This window comes from Botrytis deweyae (genome assembly GCF_014898535.1).
Source record: "Botrytis deweyae strain B1 chromosome Unknown BDEW_022, whole genome shotgun sequence".
Lineage (NCBI taxonomy): Eukaryota > Fungi > Ascomycota > Leotiomycetes > Helotiales > Sclerotiniaceae > Botrytis > Botrytis deweyae.
The window spans coordinates 383,397-400,884 of record NW_024066229.1 but is presented as its reverse complement, the minus strand read 5'-3'; the positions used below and the strand labels follow the sequence as shown (position 1 = coordinate 400,884).

The 17,488-nt window shown below is 42.3% G+C and overlaps 4 protein-coding genes across 4 annotated transcripts; 1 reads left to right on the top strand and 3 right to left on the bottom strand.

Annotated features, from left to right (window-relative positions):
- Positions 1-3,670: 3,670 nt before the first annotated feature.
- On the bottom strand, positions 3,671-5,904 carry EAE98_008482 (uncharacterized protein; the record flags this gene model as incomplete). Its single annotated transcript, XM_038956105.1, has 5 exons — positions 3,671-4,545; positions 4,598-5,211; positions 5,294-5,621; positions 5,739-5,776; positions 5,867-5,904. The coding sequence occupies 5 exons, from the start codon at positions 5,902-5,904 to the stop codon at positions 3,671-3,673; spliced, it is 1,893 nt and encodes a 630-aa protein (XP_038807564.1).
- A 1,093-nt stretch (positions 5,905-6,997) lies between these two features.
- On the bottom strand, positions 6,998-8,315 carry EAE98_008481 (uncharacterized protein; the record flags this gene model as incomplete). Its single annotated transcript, XM_038956104.1, has 4 exons — positions 6,998-7,457; positions 7,517-7,896; positions 7,966-8,070; positions 8,166-8,315. 4 exons carry the CDS (start codon positions 8,313-8,315, stop codon positions 6,998-7,000), a joined length of 1,095 nt encoding a protein of 364 aa, XP_038807563.1.
- Positions 8,316-10,195: 1,880 nt separating this feature from the next.
- EAE98_008480 (uncharacterized protein) lies at positions 10,196-11,222 on the top strand (the record flags this gene model as incomplete). The annotated part of the gene is made up of 3 exons (XM_038956103.1): positions 10,196-10,262; positions 10,373-10,801; positions 10,864-11,222. 3 exons carry the CDS (start codon positions 10,196-10,198, stop codon positions 11,220-11,222), a joined length of 855 nt encoding a protein of 284 aa, XP_038807562.1.
- Positions 11,223-13,363: 2,141 nt separating this feature from the next.
- On the bottom strand, positions 13,364-17,456 carry EAE98_008479 (uncharacterized protein; the record flags this gene model as incomplete). The annotated part of the gene is made up of 4 exons (XM_038956102.1): positions 13,364-13,868; positions 13,926-16,996; positions 17,047-17,348; positions 17,402-17,456. 4 exons carry the CDS (start codon positions 17,454-17,456, stop codon positions 13,364-13,366), a joined length of 3,933 nt encoding a protein of 1,310 aa, XP_038807561.1.
- Positions 17,457-17,488: the final 32 nt, after the last annotated feature.

Sequence of the window (17,488 nt, the reverse complement as noted above, 5' to 3'; positions counted from 1 at the left end):
ACGGTACTGCCTCGAGATCGTCAATATACTTACTACCAGTTTGCTCAGAAGATCAATGTCCCGCCCTAAGATACCAACGTGATACCCACCGCAGTCTTCTCAAGTGTATCGCAGAAATGATCTCCTATACTCCTCTACCAAGCCAAACTCGCCATCTCCCCATTCGAACATCCAGGCTCGATAGATAGTTTTTCGGAAACGAGGTAGTACTTCTAGCGATTTGAGTCTTGCACGAAATTACAATCGCTAGAGAATTTGCTTAACGATTTATTCAATCATTTGTTATGTTTGGGACTTACTAGGTACTTGAGACGATTATCTTTGCCGACTGTGGTATTGATGTATTTGTTTGCGTGTGTGAGAACCTTCTACATTACAGATTCTCTTAGATGTTTGCTCAACCTTTCTTTCCAGTTGAATTGGTCCTCAATTTGCCAATTGTCTCCTCACAAAATGCCTTCCTAGTGGTATACAGAATGGAGATCCAGGTCACTGATGCAAATAGCACTTACAGCAGAGTTTTTTCTTTTTAATAAAGACCACTCAAAATTCTATCTACCTCTGATTTATGATGTCTAATCCCACAGTATGAAAAGTCTAGCACAACATTTTGGGAGACAATCTATTTTGTTTCAGTGAAGATCCATCAAGATCCGTTCAATAACTAAGCAAACTTCAATACTACTTTTCCCGGTGATGTTGGACTTGTGGAATCTTGATAATATATATCTTGCGTATAGATTATTAGAATCGATTTAAGTCACGTAGCTTTTGAGGTCTCGTGTTACGTTTGTGTTATTCATCACGCGTGTTAACACCCAGTGGAGTGGTTTGGTACATTCACTTTATCATTAAAAGAATAAAACGTGTTTTCGATGACTTAGCATGAATAGATCTTACTCCGTTGTTCACCTTCAGTCCAGGATATTTCCTTTCGTGGTTGTGATCAAGTACAACCACTCGTCTACAATTCTCAATCTAATTCCACATATTCCACACCTCCCACACCTCCACACCTTACTCCCCTCTGCCTAACATTCCCCAACCTCCAAAATCCTAAACCATGACAAACAGACGTTTCATAGCAATCCTCTCAATCATCCACATCCTCGGCATCCACGCAATGTTCATCGCCATATACCAAAACGGCTATGTATCCGCATTACTCCATCTCTACAACCAAGGACCCTATGTCCTTCCCGGCTCCAACAATCCCATTCTGACGCTGTTCTGCGGGATTAATCCCATAGATAAATTGCTCACACTTGCTGGCGTCATGTTTGCGAATATTACAGATGGTTCTGCTCCTGAGCTTTCTCTGTATGCGTTTCAGTTCGCCGGACAGCTTGTTTCTGTCATCACTATTATCATGGTTGAAAGTGTGAGAGAGGGAAATCGAGGAACCGTCTTTGCTTTGTGCGTTTAATTTTGTGTTTTGAATGATGATATCCATCTGATCTGCTTTGGTCTAACTACCTAGTTAATAGCTTTCTCCCTTGGGGACTCGCGATGCAAATTTTGGGATATGGATTCATCATGCCGATTTATTGTTGTATTCATCTCGCTTCTTCTCATACCGCTGCTGCAGGTGGTAGGGACAGGACTAGAGAAATCACAATTCGGAAGACAACGGCCCTGGCAACATTACCAGTATCTATATGCATCGGATACATTATCCCATCGATATTGATATCTTTACCCTTCCGCTCGACAGTCACCAAACAATGCTTTGGGGGTCTTTGGCAGGGGTTTCCTGCTTGGATTTCTACATGTCAACTACTTTTCGGAATCACGTATCCCCAATTCATTTTCCAACCCCAAAATCCTGTGCTTCATCCTCCAATATCTTCAGCACCCAAGATCCAAAGTAAAAATACTCATCTGCGCTCACCAACCCCAATTCAACAAACCAATCTCCTCCTCCAAACTTACAATTTCGCACTCATAGTATCCACATTTTGTCAACTCCTCCCCCTCACACTCATAACCTGCAACCATCTCTTCCCCTTTTTCTTCTCTCCCCCCCATCATTCCCTCTTAACATTCACTCGAGTCTTCATCCCTCCAACTTTTCGGCCACAGAGACAGATGGAATCCATGGTGATGGCAATCCATTACTTCTTGCAATATGATCAATATATCGGATCGAGCGCCGCGTTGATATGGGCTATGACTTTGAATATCAAGTCAAGAGAACATGTTACATGGAGAGAGAATGGTGAGTTATGGATTTGGAGTTTGGGGATTGCTGTTTTTGCGGGACCGGGGGGAGCGGTGGTGTGGCTTTTGAGGGAGAGGGATTTGAGGGTTGGTTTGGGAGGGGGGAAGTAGGGTATGTAAATGGAAATGGAAATGTAAATCAGATTCCGCTAAATTATAGTGTAAACATGAAATCGACACCGAATGAAATTATTTTTAGGATTTCACTCAGAGTTCTCTTTACGATGTTTCTCGCTTGCTAAATACACGTTTATATAAAAACACGACGCCTAATCCAATCTCACAATCGATTATCTTCCTAAACTATCCGACTCCTTGGGCTGGAATTAGGTTTATTGTAGTACCTATTTATATGAAATATTAAATTCAATTCCAATTTCAACCCTTAGGAATTCAGTAATCTCACAAGAGAATCCTCAGATAGAATAAATGCTAGAGAGTCTCTTAAAGACCCTCGTCAACCAGATTTATATATAACCCGCTCCCCTAAAACCCCCAATGCCATTTTCACACATACCATACTGAGAATCACAATTTTGCCATAACAAATAACAAATAACAACCCCGATGTGTGAACACATGGGGTGAGTCTGATTTAGGAATACAGAACACAGCACACAGAATGAAAAAAAATAACATCCATACCCACCCATCACCTCACCTCACCTCACCTCACCTCACCTCCCACAACCAAACACACAACCAAACACACAAATCACAAAATACAAATCCACTCGAGCGCTCCATATACCTACCTACCTACCCATATACCTACCTACCTACCCACCTACCTACCCACCTACCCACCTAACTAGCCACTCAGATCCCAAACAAGAAGTAATACCTATCGCTCGCGATCAGCTAGCTATTCGGGAGATTTTCTCTCAACTTCTTGATTTGAATAAATAATAATAATCATTAGTATTAACTAGGTAGGTAGGTATATTAATATAGTGAGGAAATCTCGATAGATGGATGTAATATATAAAATATCATATGAAAAAATATGCGGCTTTTCTTAATGTTCTTGAAGATGCTAGATACTTACCAGTACGTATTATATCTTGAGTAGAATTATATACTAACAAATTTACCTCTTTATATTGTAATAATCAAATCCATATAGATATAAGCAAACAAGCAAACAAGCAAAAAAGCAAATACACAGTCATGAAAATCTTACAATGCTAAAATCTCATATTGGTATCAATAAAAAAGGTCATTAAATACACCGCCTGCTTTTCCACCTAAAATCGCCCAGCCCAGTAATGCCTTCGCTTCCACTTCCCACTTTCCATTCCTTACTACTATTTCCATTTATTATCAAGAATAATCCGCTATCTCTCCCCTTAGGTAATTTTTCCCATTCACAAACAACGATGAAATTTCGTATTCCTCTGCAGCCAATAACCCCTTTATACCGCACTGTCCCTGATTATAACTACTTTGTCTACTTCTTCTTGCCCTTCCCTTTATCGCTTCCACCTTCCTTCTCTCCCACCAACTTCAATAGCAACTCCTTGAGTTCTCCAACTTCCTTCCTCAACTCTCTTACTTCACAAGTCGCCTCATCACTCTCCACATTTGGTACAACGCCCTTGACTCTCTTTTCCCAGCCCTCTCCTTCGAAATCCACTTCACCATTCAATTGTTCCCACTCCTCCACTGTATCATCATCATCATCACCTCTCTGTCTATTTCCCTTGACTCTTACGGCGCTTCTTTGTTCAAACCAAGCTGCTATTAACAGCAATGGAGAATAGATGACTGCCATAACATAATCATTAAGTTTAGCATATTGTTTCCTTGGCATCCACCATTCGCAAGGAAGAATGAGGAAGAAGATTTCAATCAGATTAGTTGGTGCGATGAAGACATTCTCATCTGGGGCTCTGACAAATTGCATGGTCTTCTGAGAGAAGAGTGCCATATATTCATCAATGGCATTATCCGTAATATCCTCATAAGCAGAGTTGTAAAGCGCAATGAGAATATTGAGCAGAACTACCATGATAAGGAATGTGAAGATGTAATAAAGAATAATTCCGAAAGGTGGAGCGAAGTTGTCAAAACCGGAAAAATCTGGGGATTGCATGACAGCGTTGGCCATTGCTTGAAGGATGAATGTAGCGGAGTCGACATGAGAATCGGCCATGTCCATACCAATGAATGCTTGTAAGAAACCAATGATGATGACGAATAAAAGGGCGAAGAAAATGAGAGATTCTTTCATCATTACTTTGATAACGACAAGCATAGCTCCAAAGAAGCGAATGGAATCGAGGTAGAGTAATAATCTCATCCAGAACATTGGTGCAGAGAAAGCTATAAATGTTAGTAATTTTCAGCCATTGAACAAAGTTTAAACTAAACATACCCAAGAAATTATAACTAAGCTCATTGAACTTTCCTCTCTTCCCATCATCATCTTGTAGCGGGTGGCCAAGAGCAATAATTCTCGTAATCAAACTTGTCGTTAGAAGGGCATAAAGAATCACATTGAAGACATTCCAGAATCCAATATAATATCTTCCAACCTTCCAAAACTTGCTTGCCTCATCACATATGAAACCAGCTGTGAAGATGTAAAGGATGATTTCCACAATATCCAAATCTCCACTTGGATTGACTGTACTAATAGCACCCGTGTACAAAGCCAAATAGATCAGTGAGAAGATAATCTGAGTAGCGTTTTGGTATATGGGTGCGCGCATGCGATCTGGATCAACATGAGTCCAGTAATATGTATTGTCCTTTTTCTTATAATCGACGAATTGAGAAGGATCGTTCTCATCTTGTACGAGCCATCCTCTCCAGAGGTAATTGACGCATTTCTGATATCCCGAAGAACCGGTAACACGTAGAGCATGAAGATCTACTGCTCTTTCGATAACATTCGCAGGTGCAGTTTGCTCTCCATCGACCAATACCGAATATCTTTTCAACAACACATTTTGTAAAAGATAATCTTGATCTTCTTCCGTTTCGATTCTAGCCATATGTCAGTCTCTTACTTCCCTCAATCGCTTCCTATTCCGATTCCGAATTCAAAACATAGAAGCAGAAGACTCACAATTGTTTCGCAATAACCTCACAAGCCACCGCTCTCACATTATGTAAATCTGCATCCCAAAGTTCTAGCATAGCCTGTTTCTTAAACCATCTCTTACAGACCAACAATGCATATACTACACAAGCACCATAATCTTTTCCTCCTGCCTCCTTTGCGGCTGCAATAACCTTCCTAGTTATGATTTTCGAATGTGCGCATACGATATTTGCTTCTTCGAGTTCGCATGGTACGGCTTCTTCAATGAGGTAACGGAGACGAAGTGCAGTTTTAGTTACTTCAAGAGGAGGAATTGCGCTGGGTAGTTCATCGTCGCGATAGGAAGGAAGAACTGAGAGATGTTAGTTGATGGTTTTTGTGAGTTGTGAGTTGTGAACTGTGATTTGTACAAATGCGCAATTCGTTATGCGACTCGACGGAATACAAGCAAAAGAGAAGAAAGACTTACGACGACGAGCCTCATCGCGCCAAAGATGTTGATCTGCGCTATTCAACAGAGTATCAGTATCGATTGCGTTATCCACACCATTGATAGCTCATTCCTCCAAGCTATCATATATCGCGGGGTTCACCAACCTTCCATCCAAACCGAAGAGCTTTCTCCATTGAACCATTTTGCATGCAATGAATTGCAATAGCGCCCGTCTCAATTGCGATTTCCTTTCCCTGAACGACAATGCAATGGTGTCAAAACAATTTGCTTCGAGAGGAAAAATGACTTATCGCATTGATGTGTTTACTCGGAAGTTGTTGGTTTTGCCAATTCGCGTTCTGTGCCATGTGCATCCACTTCCAAGATTTGCTTTCTATCAAGCCTATTTGGATTTCTTTACTTGGCAGATAGGCGGTGGATAGCACCTGCTCAGTGAGCCGAGCCGGGTGAGCTTAAGTTTTATGATATGACGTCCAGTGGTGCCAGCAAAAGAGTGAGTGAAAGGGCATTTTATTGATTGGCAGTACGATATGAAGCGATAAACTTGAGAATACAGACTTTGAAAATTTGAAGATATACTTTTGCTTATTGTCTTGGACAGCGATAGATGTGGAATTGATTAACTGACTGACTGTACTACTGAGAGTATGATATTGGTAGGGTCTAGCTAGCTACTCCGGGCTATGTGATGTGAGATCATCTGTGGCGCATGATAAACCTCACGAGCCACAAGAGCCACACCCGCTCAATCGGAAAGTTTCATAGCCACAAGTAAACCACGCCTTAAATGTACCGATATCAGAGACATTGATTGATCAACTACATCCTACAATCAACAAGAAGATCCTTTGTGTTAAATTAAACTTCATTATAATCATAATCTCAATGGTACCAGAACTTAAACCCTTTATATATATAGAGGCAAAACATCATTTCGATCTATCAATATTCGACGCTCTCAACCAAATTAAATGGCCAACCGAACGTGTTCCTGGTATCCAGCCCTTCTGTTCTGTGTAGATCCAATTCCTCAAGATGTTCTAAAAACTCCAAGATGTGACGCCGGCGGGGGTAATTCTTGATACGTGTTCATACTCAATATCGTAAGTAGAACAGCCATATCTCACCCTGGTATCATATCCATATATCGTACAAAACTTTCGTATACTTTTTTCCTGTGTGTATTTTCCCTCCTTTTTGAAGCCCCTTCATCGTTTGACTTCGAGCCGAGAATTTACGTCATTCGAACAAAACGGAGCGGTATAGCGTAGTCCCTATTGAATGTTTCTCTGCGAATTCCTATTTCCTTTCCACCCCAAAATCTGACTCTGTTCCCATTCTCCTGGCGCAGAATGCCTATTAGCACTCGTCACAGTGACCTTTGTCTCTTTCAAAATATGTTTCTGACTTTCCCCATCATCTTTTTCAATATCCGAATCCCCTAGTTGAACGAATGTATCCAGATTGATATCCGATCTCTTCCCTGTTCCGTGTTGAGTGCGCGGTACATTTCCATTCTTTCCTGATGTGGGATTGTTGGAGTTTCCGGTAGTACTGAGATTGAGGAAGGGAAGGGATAAGAGAGGACGGAGGGCAGGGAGAGATCCGGCGAAGATTCCCATTGCTTCTTCGATGACGGACCAGAGTCCTATGCGACCGGTACCGAACATGAATTCGGAGGGATCACTGTAGAGTGATAGGTAGCGAAGTCGAACGATTGTTGCACAGCTTGCACTGAAGATGAGTTAGTCTCAAGCCATCTTCCAAATACCCAAGAAACCAAGAGAACTCACAAAGCAGCCAATCCCAAAATACAAGCCACCGACACCTTAACTCTACTCTTCATCTGAATATTCCTCAACAACACCGCCGGCAGAATCGCTAATGCCCAATCCGTTGCGATTTCCACGGCCGAAAAGAACAAACTAACATCACTGTTCAGTTGCAAATTACACACTCCATTTGATTCTCCCCATAGAGTATTAATCGGATGACATATATTCGCAATGCCTATCATGAAAATAAGGGCAGAGATAGCGGTCATGATCATAATACCCCAGACGGTATAAACATAGCGACGACGGGTATCAGCGATACGGAGGAGAGTTACTGCAATACTGCATTTGATAGCGACAGCACCAGTAGCGTAGAAGAATTCAGCAATGAAGAAGAGCTACGGGATTATCAGTATGATAGAAACCTTGAAACTTATTCCTCAGGGAAGACAATAAATAGTACATACCTTAGTCCCCCTCGCAATTTCATGCGCACTCAAGTATTTAGCCTTCTGGCCACTTCCATAGAAACTGCACACAATACACAGACTACTCGTGACAGTAAATAGCAACTACTCATCCATTACCACATTAGCATCAAATTCTCTCCCCAAACACACCCACTTTTTGAAGAAGTCAAGAAAGGGAACACCAAAAAAAAACATACCAAACCAATCGACATAACAATATCATCCAATCCCCAAATTTTCCTCCACAACCTCACACCCGCACGCATGGAAAAAGTAATCCAACACAACGCCAGCAACAAAATCGAGGTCCAAAATAATGCGACTCCATCCCCTGCGATCTTCGACATATTTGCGGTTCTGCTCTCGTCACACTTCGTCGATTTGTTGCCAACCAGCTGATCTCAAGATCAAGCTCAATAACCACACCGAACACACAAAGTAGGCAGGTATGTAAGAATCGTAAGATAAGATAAACCAAACGTGCAAAAAAAAAAAAGACCACACTGATACAGATACTGATACTAAGATTGGAAAGTATACGCATGCATATTAGAAATCCAATCGCACGAATGCGAAAATAAAGTACAGTGCAGTAGTTATCTACTTAGCACTTAGTTTCCTTCCCAGTCTTGATATATCTCCATAGATCATAATGATCAAAAAATCTCATTCCAGATCCCTCCCCTTCGTGATACTTTAGGATATTCCCTGCGCGTGCATTGCATGCTGATAGGGTGGAAAGTGCCCGAGAAAACATAATTCGAGACTTCCTGGCTCGAATCATATGGGTACGGTGTTCATGTCATTCCTCTTTGGGATTGTTCATATGAAGAATTCTAAGTGCCCTCGCTCGGCTCGATTGGTGGTGGACCCGAGACCAAGTTCTGAGCTTCTTTACTTCTTTAGTGTGGGAGCTTGGTAGGGGTGTGATTCCTACTTTTATGTACGGTGTGCACTTGGTATATCTGGAAGGATAAAGTCTAGAGTGGAAGGAAAACCTCGTGTTCGAGAGATTCATTGTTGTGATAGGGTAATGCAGCGTTGATTAGTCGTGTCTTGACGGCGTCCTGACTGAGAACTGATATATCACTAATGAGTTGAACTACCGGCGATACATTTCTCATCCGCGCTCCATTCCTTTTTAGTTCCAGAACTATATTCATAATTCAAAGCTTTTCTCTGAGTATACACCTAGGTAGTGTATAAATCGATAGCCATTATTGAATTAATTATGGAATCGTGAACAATAGACTGTCAAGAGTCAAGACTCAACTCATTAGTATCAGACCACCAATTCAAGGGGTAACGAATCGCAGCATCCCCTCCGCTTAAAGCTTGTTCGGAGCAAAAAACTCTCAAAATTACGCTGAATATCATTTCCATGTGTTCCCATTGGAGAATTGGCTCACGAATCATGATCTTCATCGACACCAGGGACTGTGTTCTTCGAGTTTCCCTTTTAAAATCGTTGACAAGGGCTCCTATCCAAGTCAAATCTTAACAAAAGTGGGATACATGTTCACAGAGTCCCTCGCCGCGGCAGTTACATTTACAGTAAGATCGACCATTCCAAACAGCATCTCCAACGGGTTTCCACACAATTGATACAGAAAAAATAAACAGCATGGGGGACATCCATGAACGCACGCTCAACTTGCGTGGAGCCCTAGAACTCCAATATGAAATATATTATTACTCTGCCTAAGCGACTAAAAGCTCCACATGGTGGTATCGGCGATACTGTATTTGTTTTAAAATTCATTCGGTCCCTGGTTCAAGCCTTCAAGGTCGGTTAACATAACCCTGAAGCTTCAGAATCCAACTTTTTTCTCCAAGTCGGAGATCTCAGTCACATGTTTTCAAATTTCCTCGCTCGAAAGACTTTCGTAGCCCATGAACCTAATCTTAATTCGCTCCACCCGAAAATTCATTTAATTCGTAGCCTACGGCGCTATATCCTCCCAAGAGGGCCAGCCCGAGGTTCCGCATGAAGTGTCAAATGTATACAGAGTAGACCAGTTCTACTAGTGAGGGACCAGTGCCCCACTAACAGCTGTCATGTTGAGCTTTGAGGGGTTGTTTAAGCTTGCTGTTGTCCTTGAGGTTTTCCTATCATATCAATTGTGATTTTCCCATAGTTCTTCCTTTGTACCAGAATCTATCATATTGTACTATTCACAAGAAACAACACCAATCGCATACATACATATATATACATTTATACATCATGTCTGAAATCATTATCAAAAACGAGGATTTAGCCAGTCTTAAAGGCAAGGTTGTCATTGTGACAGGTACGTTACATTCATCGTACATCAATACCACGTAGACGAGTTCCCACACCTGCGTACCTTACATCTACTCCTCACAACCCCTCATACTCACGTAAAACCCCTCATTCTAGGCGGTTCCTCAGGAATTGGTCTCGCAACCATCGACCTCCTCTTATCTCTCGGAGCCTCCGTCGTCAGCGCAGACATTAACCCTCCACCCACACCAATCTCCTCCCCCTCCTTCCTCTTCGTCCAAACAAACGTAGCCATCTGGTCTTCCCTCGCTGCTCTCTTCAAAGCCGCTGTCGAAAAATTCTCCCACATCGACTATGTATTCGCCAATGCTGGAATCGGTCCTCGAGGAAACTATATCGCCCTCGACACCGACGAGAATGGAGATCTCAAGGAACCAGTCCATGAAGTCTTGGAAGTAAACTTCAAGAGCGTAGTCAATACCGCTTGTTTGGCAATCCACTATTTAAAGCAAAATGCTCAGGGAGGAAACATCGTACTCATGGGATCAAGTACTGGATTACAACCTTTGAGAGCACCTGATTATTGTAAGATACCTTCCCCTTCTCCCAATTCCCCAAAATTGAACTATAAACTAACAACCCCCAAGCCGCAGCCAAAGCAGGAGTCCTCGGTTTCGGCCGCTCAATCCAACGAACCATCAAAGCAGCAAAACTCCCCATTCGAGTCAACACCCTCGCACCATCCTGGACTTCCACCCAGGTTTTGCCTAATCTCGATGGTATCATGGCTGCCATTTCTCACAAGGCGCAATCTTGTGATGTTGTAGCTAGAAGCGCAGCATTCTTGATGACTACAACTGATAGAGAAGGAGACATCTTATACGTATCTGATGGACGTATCACCGAGATCGAACAGAGTATCTTGGCTCCAGCCTATGCGGCTATCAAGGGTGATGGACCAAGTGATGATGAGATTTTGGAGCGAATTTTTGGATTGGGTGCATAAGGGATGATTCATGAGGTGTGATTGGCGTGAAGATTCGGATGTTTAGCATGTCAGTAATTGGCATCGATGATTTGGCTTGTTTAGATGAAGAGATACCATATTTATGTACTCGAGTATGTATGCATTACCTAGTTATGAATAAAATTTGAGCTATTCATGACCATTTTGCCATTTCCATCTCCCTAAACTGCTATACACTGATCCTCCAACTCATACTTCTCTGTGAATGTACAGCATGGAAAATAAAATATATCGGCGATTATCTCCTCTACACCTATCTACCGAAATTCAACAAGTACCGTTCGAGCTATTCATCGGCACCTGAGACAAACATTAGGGATCTACATCCTCCCATCCGCACCGCCCGTCAACTGACAATCATAACCATTTTGCCATCGCACACCCCCTTCTCCACAAAAGCACGAAATGCAACTTGGCAAGTGCGAACAATAGGGAAACTCCAGCCGATCTTCTCAAACACATGATTCCCAGCAGCAATGCGATAGAATTCCACCTAGCCAAGAGCGGATGTACCCCTTACGCAAACCCATCCATCATCCATCCTTCCTCGAGCCTTCGTTCGTACAAGAAGATTTCACAATGTTTCACCTCCCCGGTATTTGCATTGATCACACAGCATATTTCCCAATTGGGGCGCCCTCATCCGCTCCTAGATGGCATTCGGAGATAATGCCGAGATCCTTGATTCATCGTTCTCTAGCGTTGTGAGCGAATAGACCAACTTTCAGTCCCGGCAGATTAATTTTGTTTTTTAGCGAGCTCAAGAACGAATGTACTGTCGTGTATGTACAGAGTATGTAATTTTTCTCCTCGTGATTTGTCTATCGCCGTAGCAAGAATCAAGATCGAGTATCAGAGCCGACTGGGTGTTCTAAAACGGGATATTCAAGACTTTCCCCCATCCATGCATGCATGCATGAGATAGAAAATCAAAAGAACGAAAAAATTGATCTATGTAGGTACTCGAAGAACCCCAGAAAAAGAACAGAGCTTCGATACAAATGATATGAAATGATATGAAATGTGATCAAGTAACCTTGACTTACTTACTACTCACTCACCCATGCCGCATGCATCCAGCACCCAAGCAACCCCACTACCAAAAGAACCCAAATGTGTCCTCTATAGTCCACCATCTTGTGATATATACATCCAGCTTCAGGGTTACATACATTGTATCACCTGATAGGACGAGTAAGTAAGCAAGCTCCTGCGAGGAAATATGAGACTCCCACTGCCCGCCGCTCTTTCTTCAGCCTCAACGCTCTAATTCTCAGCTTCGCTGACGGTAGCATATCTCTATCAGAACTACAATAAAAAGTATGTTCATGAAAGAAAGAAAGAAAGAAAGAAAGAACACTCTAGATCTTCAATTTCTTTCCAATTTCAATATTCCCCAGGAAACCAAAATCTACTAGTAGGTAATGTATCTTTTGTTCAGTGCTACAAGTTGTCTTCATCAGATTCTACATCTCATATGAATCACATGGAATCTCGAGTACCTCTTTCATTTATCGATCCCTCCTATACTCCAAAGCGGCTAAGATCAGAGAATTTAACGACTAGGTGTCTATAAGAAGAGTAGAGATCTACTTCTTGCATGAGGAAAGTACCAGGTTTATTCGAGAGCTTTGATTGGGCTTCGATGTCAATAGAGAAGGGGTGGTGTTTGATACCAGCTTACACAGAGATTGCACATGCATAGACATATCCAAACACATATCCATAGCCATCAACTAGTTATCTTTCGTATCTGATACTTGATATCTAAATCGTCCATAGGATTTACATTAGCTGGACTGACGGACCTCCATCTATCAACATTTAAACATCCCATGATACAGACCGTCAGACCTGATACCAGACTCTTTCATTCTTCAGAGAAAGCTTATTTCGGCATCTTGGAGAAGGTGAAATGCGAATATATTCAGTGTTTTCATGACATTCGAGATGTAGAAGATGCTACATATTCCGGAGAGAATCAACACAAAATGAAGCCAAATGAATACCCATTAATCGTAAAATATCAAAACACAACGGACAGAATGATGAAAATCCCAATAGTAATCTATAATATACAATCTACCTGCGTATCGTATCTACTTTGCCATTGATAATATTCATGATCTACCCTTGGCCTTGATCTTTTTCTCCAACTCCTCAATCTCTCTTTGAGCCTTTTCCTCCTCTGCCTTCATCGCCTCCAACTTCAAATCTTCAATCCTCTTCTGTTCCCTTGCAAGTTGATCTGGTCTTCTAATCGCGATATCCTTTGGTTTGTAATCACTGAAAAGAGCTTTAAGCACCTTTTCAATAACAAAACAAGCAAGATAATCCACAATCATCGTGGTCGTCATTACTACTTTAAAATCATATGAGAATGGAACCAATTTCATTTTCTCATTAACCTCAGGAATGAATTCAGTCGAACAAGAGAAAGCGATCGCGGAGACACCAATGATACCGTAGTACATTCCTTTGTTTTCGGAAATGGCTTCACGGAATGGACGACCTTGATAATTGATTGCGAATGTGGAAATTTGTTGAATCAGTTGAAGAAGATAGACAGCGCTGTTTAGGAGAGATGGAGCGAATTCTCCTTCGAGATCAATGTCTGGGTCACGTCTGATGAGGTATTAGTACTTGTTGCGCGGGCGAGAATGAGAGAAAGGTTTAACTTACGGAGCAATCTTATCGCAGAAACGAGCGATGTAGATGAGTGTAACGATATGAACTGCAAATTGTCCAAGAATAGATCCAATGATATAGAAGTTGAAGATATTTGGCTGAGGTCTTTCTTTGGATAGACCTTCCACGGACTTAGCCCGGGAAATTGACAAAAAGCAAACACTCATGAGCATTCCACTAATTGTCACTTGGCCATCACCAAATTTAATACCTTCGAGATACAACACACTCAAACTGTAGGCGCTAATGAGACAATTCAAAGCGAGGATTTTGTACATTTGAATAGTTGCAACGAGTGTACAACGACCTTGACGAATGATGTTGGGAATGGCAATGACGTTACTCAGTTTACTGGTGAACGGGGCAGCGACGGATGCATCACCAAGCTTGATTGTAGGTGGCTCGTCGTCATCCATTTCTGCCTCCATCAGACTTTGTGTCATTTTATCAGCAAGACTAGCTGCTTTCTTCTGTGCATCATTCAAAGTCGGCTTATTTTGCTGACCATTAATCAATGCTTGAGCGCCAGGCGAAGTAATCGTTTCCACCTCATCAGTTTTATTTTTGTTAGCAGCTGTCTCCATAAGAGCCACAGAAATACCCTTCTTATCAGCTTCCCGTTGAATAGCTTTATCATAGTGTGGATTTTTAGGTCCTGGTGGATACAAGTGTGCAATCAATATGGGTACTGGAGGAGTTGGTTGATTGAATCGTGTCATCATCTGGCATTGCTTCTCGTAAAGCTCTTTCATTTTGTTGTTTCTGAAATGTTCGGCAATCTTGTTGAGATCCTCTTGCGAACCATTGAGTAACGCAATACCGATATGTGCTTGCTTCAAGGCTCCAACGTCGTTTGTTCCATCACCAGCCATAAGAGTATGATAACCAAGATCTCTCAAACCGGTAAGAATTTCTTCTTTTTGTTTTGGAGATACACGAGCATATACCCATGCGTAACGGTAAATGGTAGAAAGTGCAGATTGATCCTTGAATTTAGACAAAGCGTAACCAGTGACACACAAGTCATTATTCTCGATAATCTTCTTGTCAATAGGCTTGGAAGGATCAACAGGAATGCTGATACTATCATCAACGCTTCTCCATACAAGCTTCTCCCCTGAATCATCGTGTTCTGGTGCATCAAGAATGAGGACATCTCTATCCACAATTTCAACTTCTCTGGCAACATGGATGGCGGTCAGAGGATTATCACCTGTGATCATAACGACACGGTGACTACTTTCATTGAGCATTTGTACAGCCTTCTTCGCGTCATCTTTGAGAGGGCAATGTAAGACTAAGAAACCAGCGAAATGTAATTCGCTCTCCACTTCTTCACGCTTTAGATCATTGATTTTGCCAGAGCCAAGTTCAGACTCGGTAGATAGATATTTATAGGCCAAAGCAAGAACACGCGATCCTTTTCTGGTAAAGTATTTGTAGGTTTCTTCGTAATCCGCGGGAACCTTGACCAACATTCTCATGATAGTTTCCGGAGCTCCTTTGACACCAACGAAAGTAGAACGAATCTTCTTGCCAGTTTGGGTATTGAGAGCGGTCAATGAGGCGACAGAGCTTTGACGTTTAAGGGCAGACGAGAATTGGAAACGGCGTTTGATTTGAACCGAAGATGAGGGTGCACCAGTTTGAATCTTGCTAGACAAGATGTCATTTCGCCCAAGTGTCCAGCCCAACGAAGTCAATGTAGCTTTCTCCATAGGATCTCCGACAATATCGCCCTCGTCCAATTTGACTAGGGCATGAGCTGTAGCGAGCACATATGTGGTCTCCAACGAAGCTTGTAGGACAGGGGTGATATGGCTGTGGGCACCATCGTTTTCACGAGGGGTATCGGTACCGGAATGGCCTAGACCTAAACCAGCAATACCTTCAACGACCAAATCTTCTCCAGTCAATGTACCGGTCTTGTCGAAACATGCGACATCAACGCGCCCGGCAAATGGAATGCGGAATGGTTCGGTGCAATAAATAGCATAACGACTAAGAGCTGCCAAACTAGTATTGACTGCAAGACTGAGCTCCATGGGCAATTCCGGGGGCACGACACTGGTAACAATCAAGACACAATCAAGCAAAAGCTTGGATCGCTTTCTGTCCTTTCTCACACCTTCATCCCAAACATACCAAGATGCAGCGATTGCGAAAATCAATAAGAAAAGAATGAAGAACAATGCTTCAGCATTATTGGCAGATACCCGCTCGGTAGAATAAATCATGGTTCGAACCAAACTTCCCTGCGATGTCTCGAATCCAGTTTTTACCACAATGGCCATAGCACCATTGTCCGGGGGAGATGGAACGCCTGAAGCGATCTTTGGTCTTTCCTCATCGGTATTTCCATGTGTAATTTGTAGAACTTTTGTTCCTCCATAAAGGAATGCATTCTTGTCAAGACCTTCTGGCTCTAATACTGCATCACCGGGTCTGAGTTGCACTGAATCCTTCAATAATGGGGTACTTTCTCCAGAAAGCATAGCTTCGTTCACAATGGCGCTTCCTTCAACCAAAATCATGTCGCAAGCTACACCACTATCCTCCTTGGTTCGGCCAACTGAAACGAGATCTCCCGGTAGAAGTTTATCGCTTTGCGTTTCCTCCCATTTGTTCAATCGGTAAACGAAAATATCGTATGGCTTAATACTCATTCCTCGAAATTCGGTCAAGGTCCTTTGGCGTTGCCAGACTACTGTGCTCTCAAATCCTACCAACATGACCAGGGTAAATAAGGAATAGTACCAGTAATCATCCAACATCCATAACCCAACACAAAAGATTTGGAAGACGAAGAACGGTGCGACTGCATGTTCTTTGAACAATTCTGAAAAAGTAGGGACCGGGATATCGAAAGTGTTATCGCCATAATGTTGATGAATTCTGGAAAGCTCAGATGCCGAATCAATACCTCTAGACTTTTGATATGTCTCCAATAGTGGCTTTGGCTCTTGATCTATTGAGTATGTCAAGGGTGCAAACGAGTTCTTTGATGGATCGTAGAGGAATCGACGTTTTTGAAAGAGGAAAGAAACATTGCTTTTTCCACCAGCCTTAAGAGGAGTTAGTCAAGACGACTGTGGGAGAACAGCAATCAACCTACATTATCTCTTTCTATTTTACAGAAATCCGCAGATCCAGCATTCGTAATAGGATGAACCTTGATGAGCTGGGCAGTTGGAACAGATTTTGCGGATTTCGAAGTGAACAGAGATCTTAAGTTAATATTCCAATGTGTGCTGAGCCATACTAAACTTTGCGCCGTGATGATTGTCCCACACCACACAAAAGTCCATTCTTGCCCGCCGATGTGTTGATCGTATAAGTCTTGCGAGAGATAGTATCGAAAGAAGACAGGCCATATAATCGCAAAGGGCCAGATATAAGTATGCAACCAAAGCGGTACTGAGATCAGTTAGAATCGTGCATCGACTATTGAATGGCGGGGTTCAACTCACATGGATTATGCAATGTTGCGGATGCAATCATGGGATTATCCACCAGAGGCGCCATTGCGCAGGTTGGTAAGTGAAAGGGTTACGTTG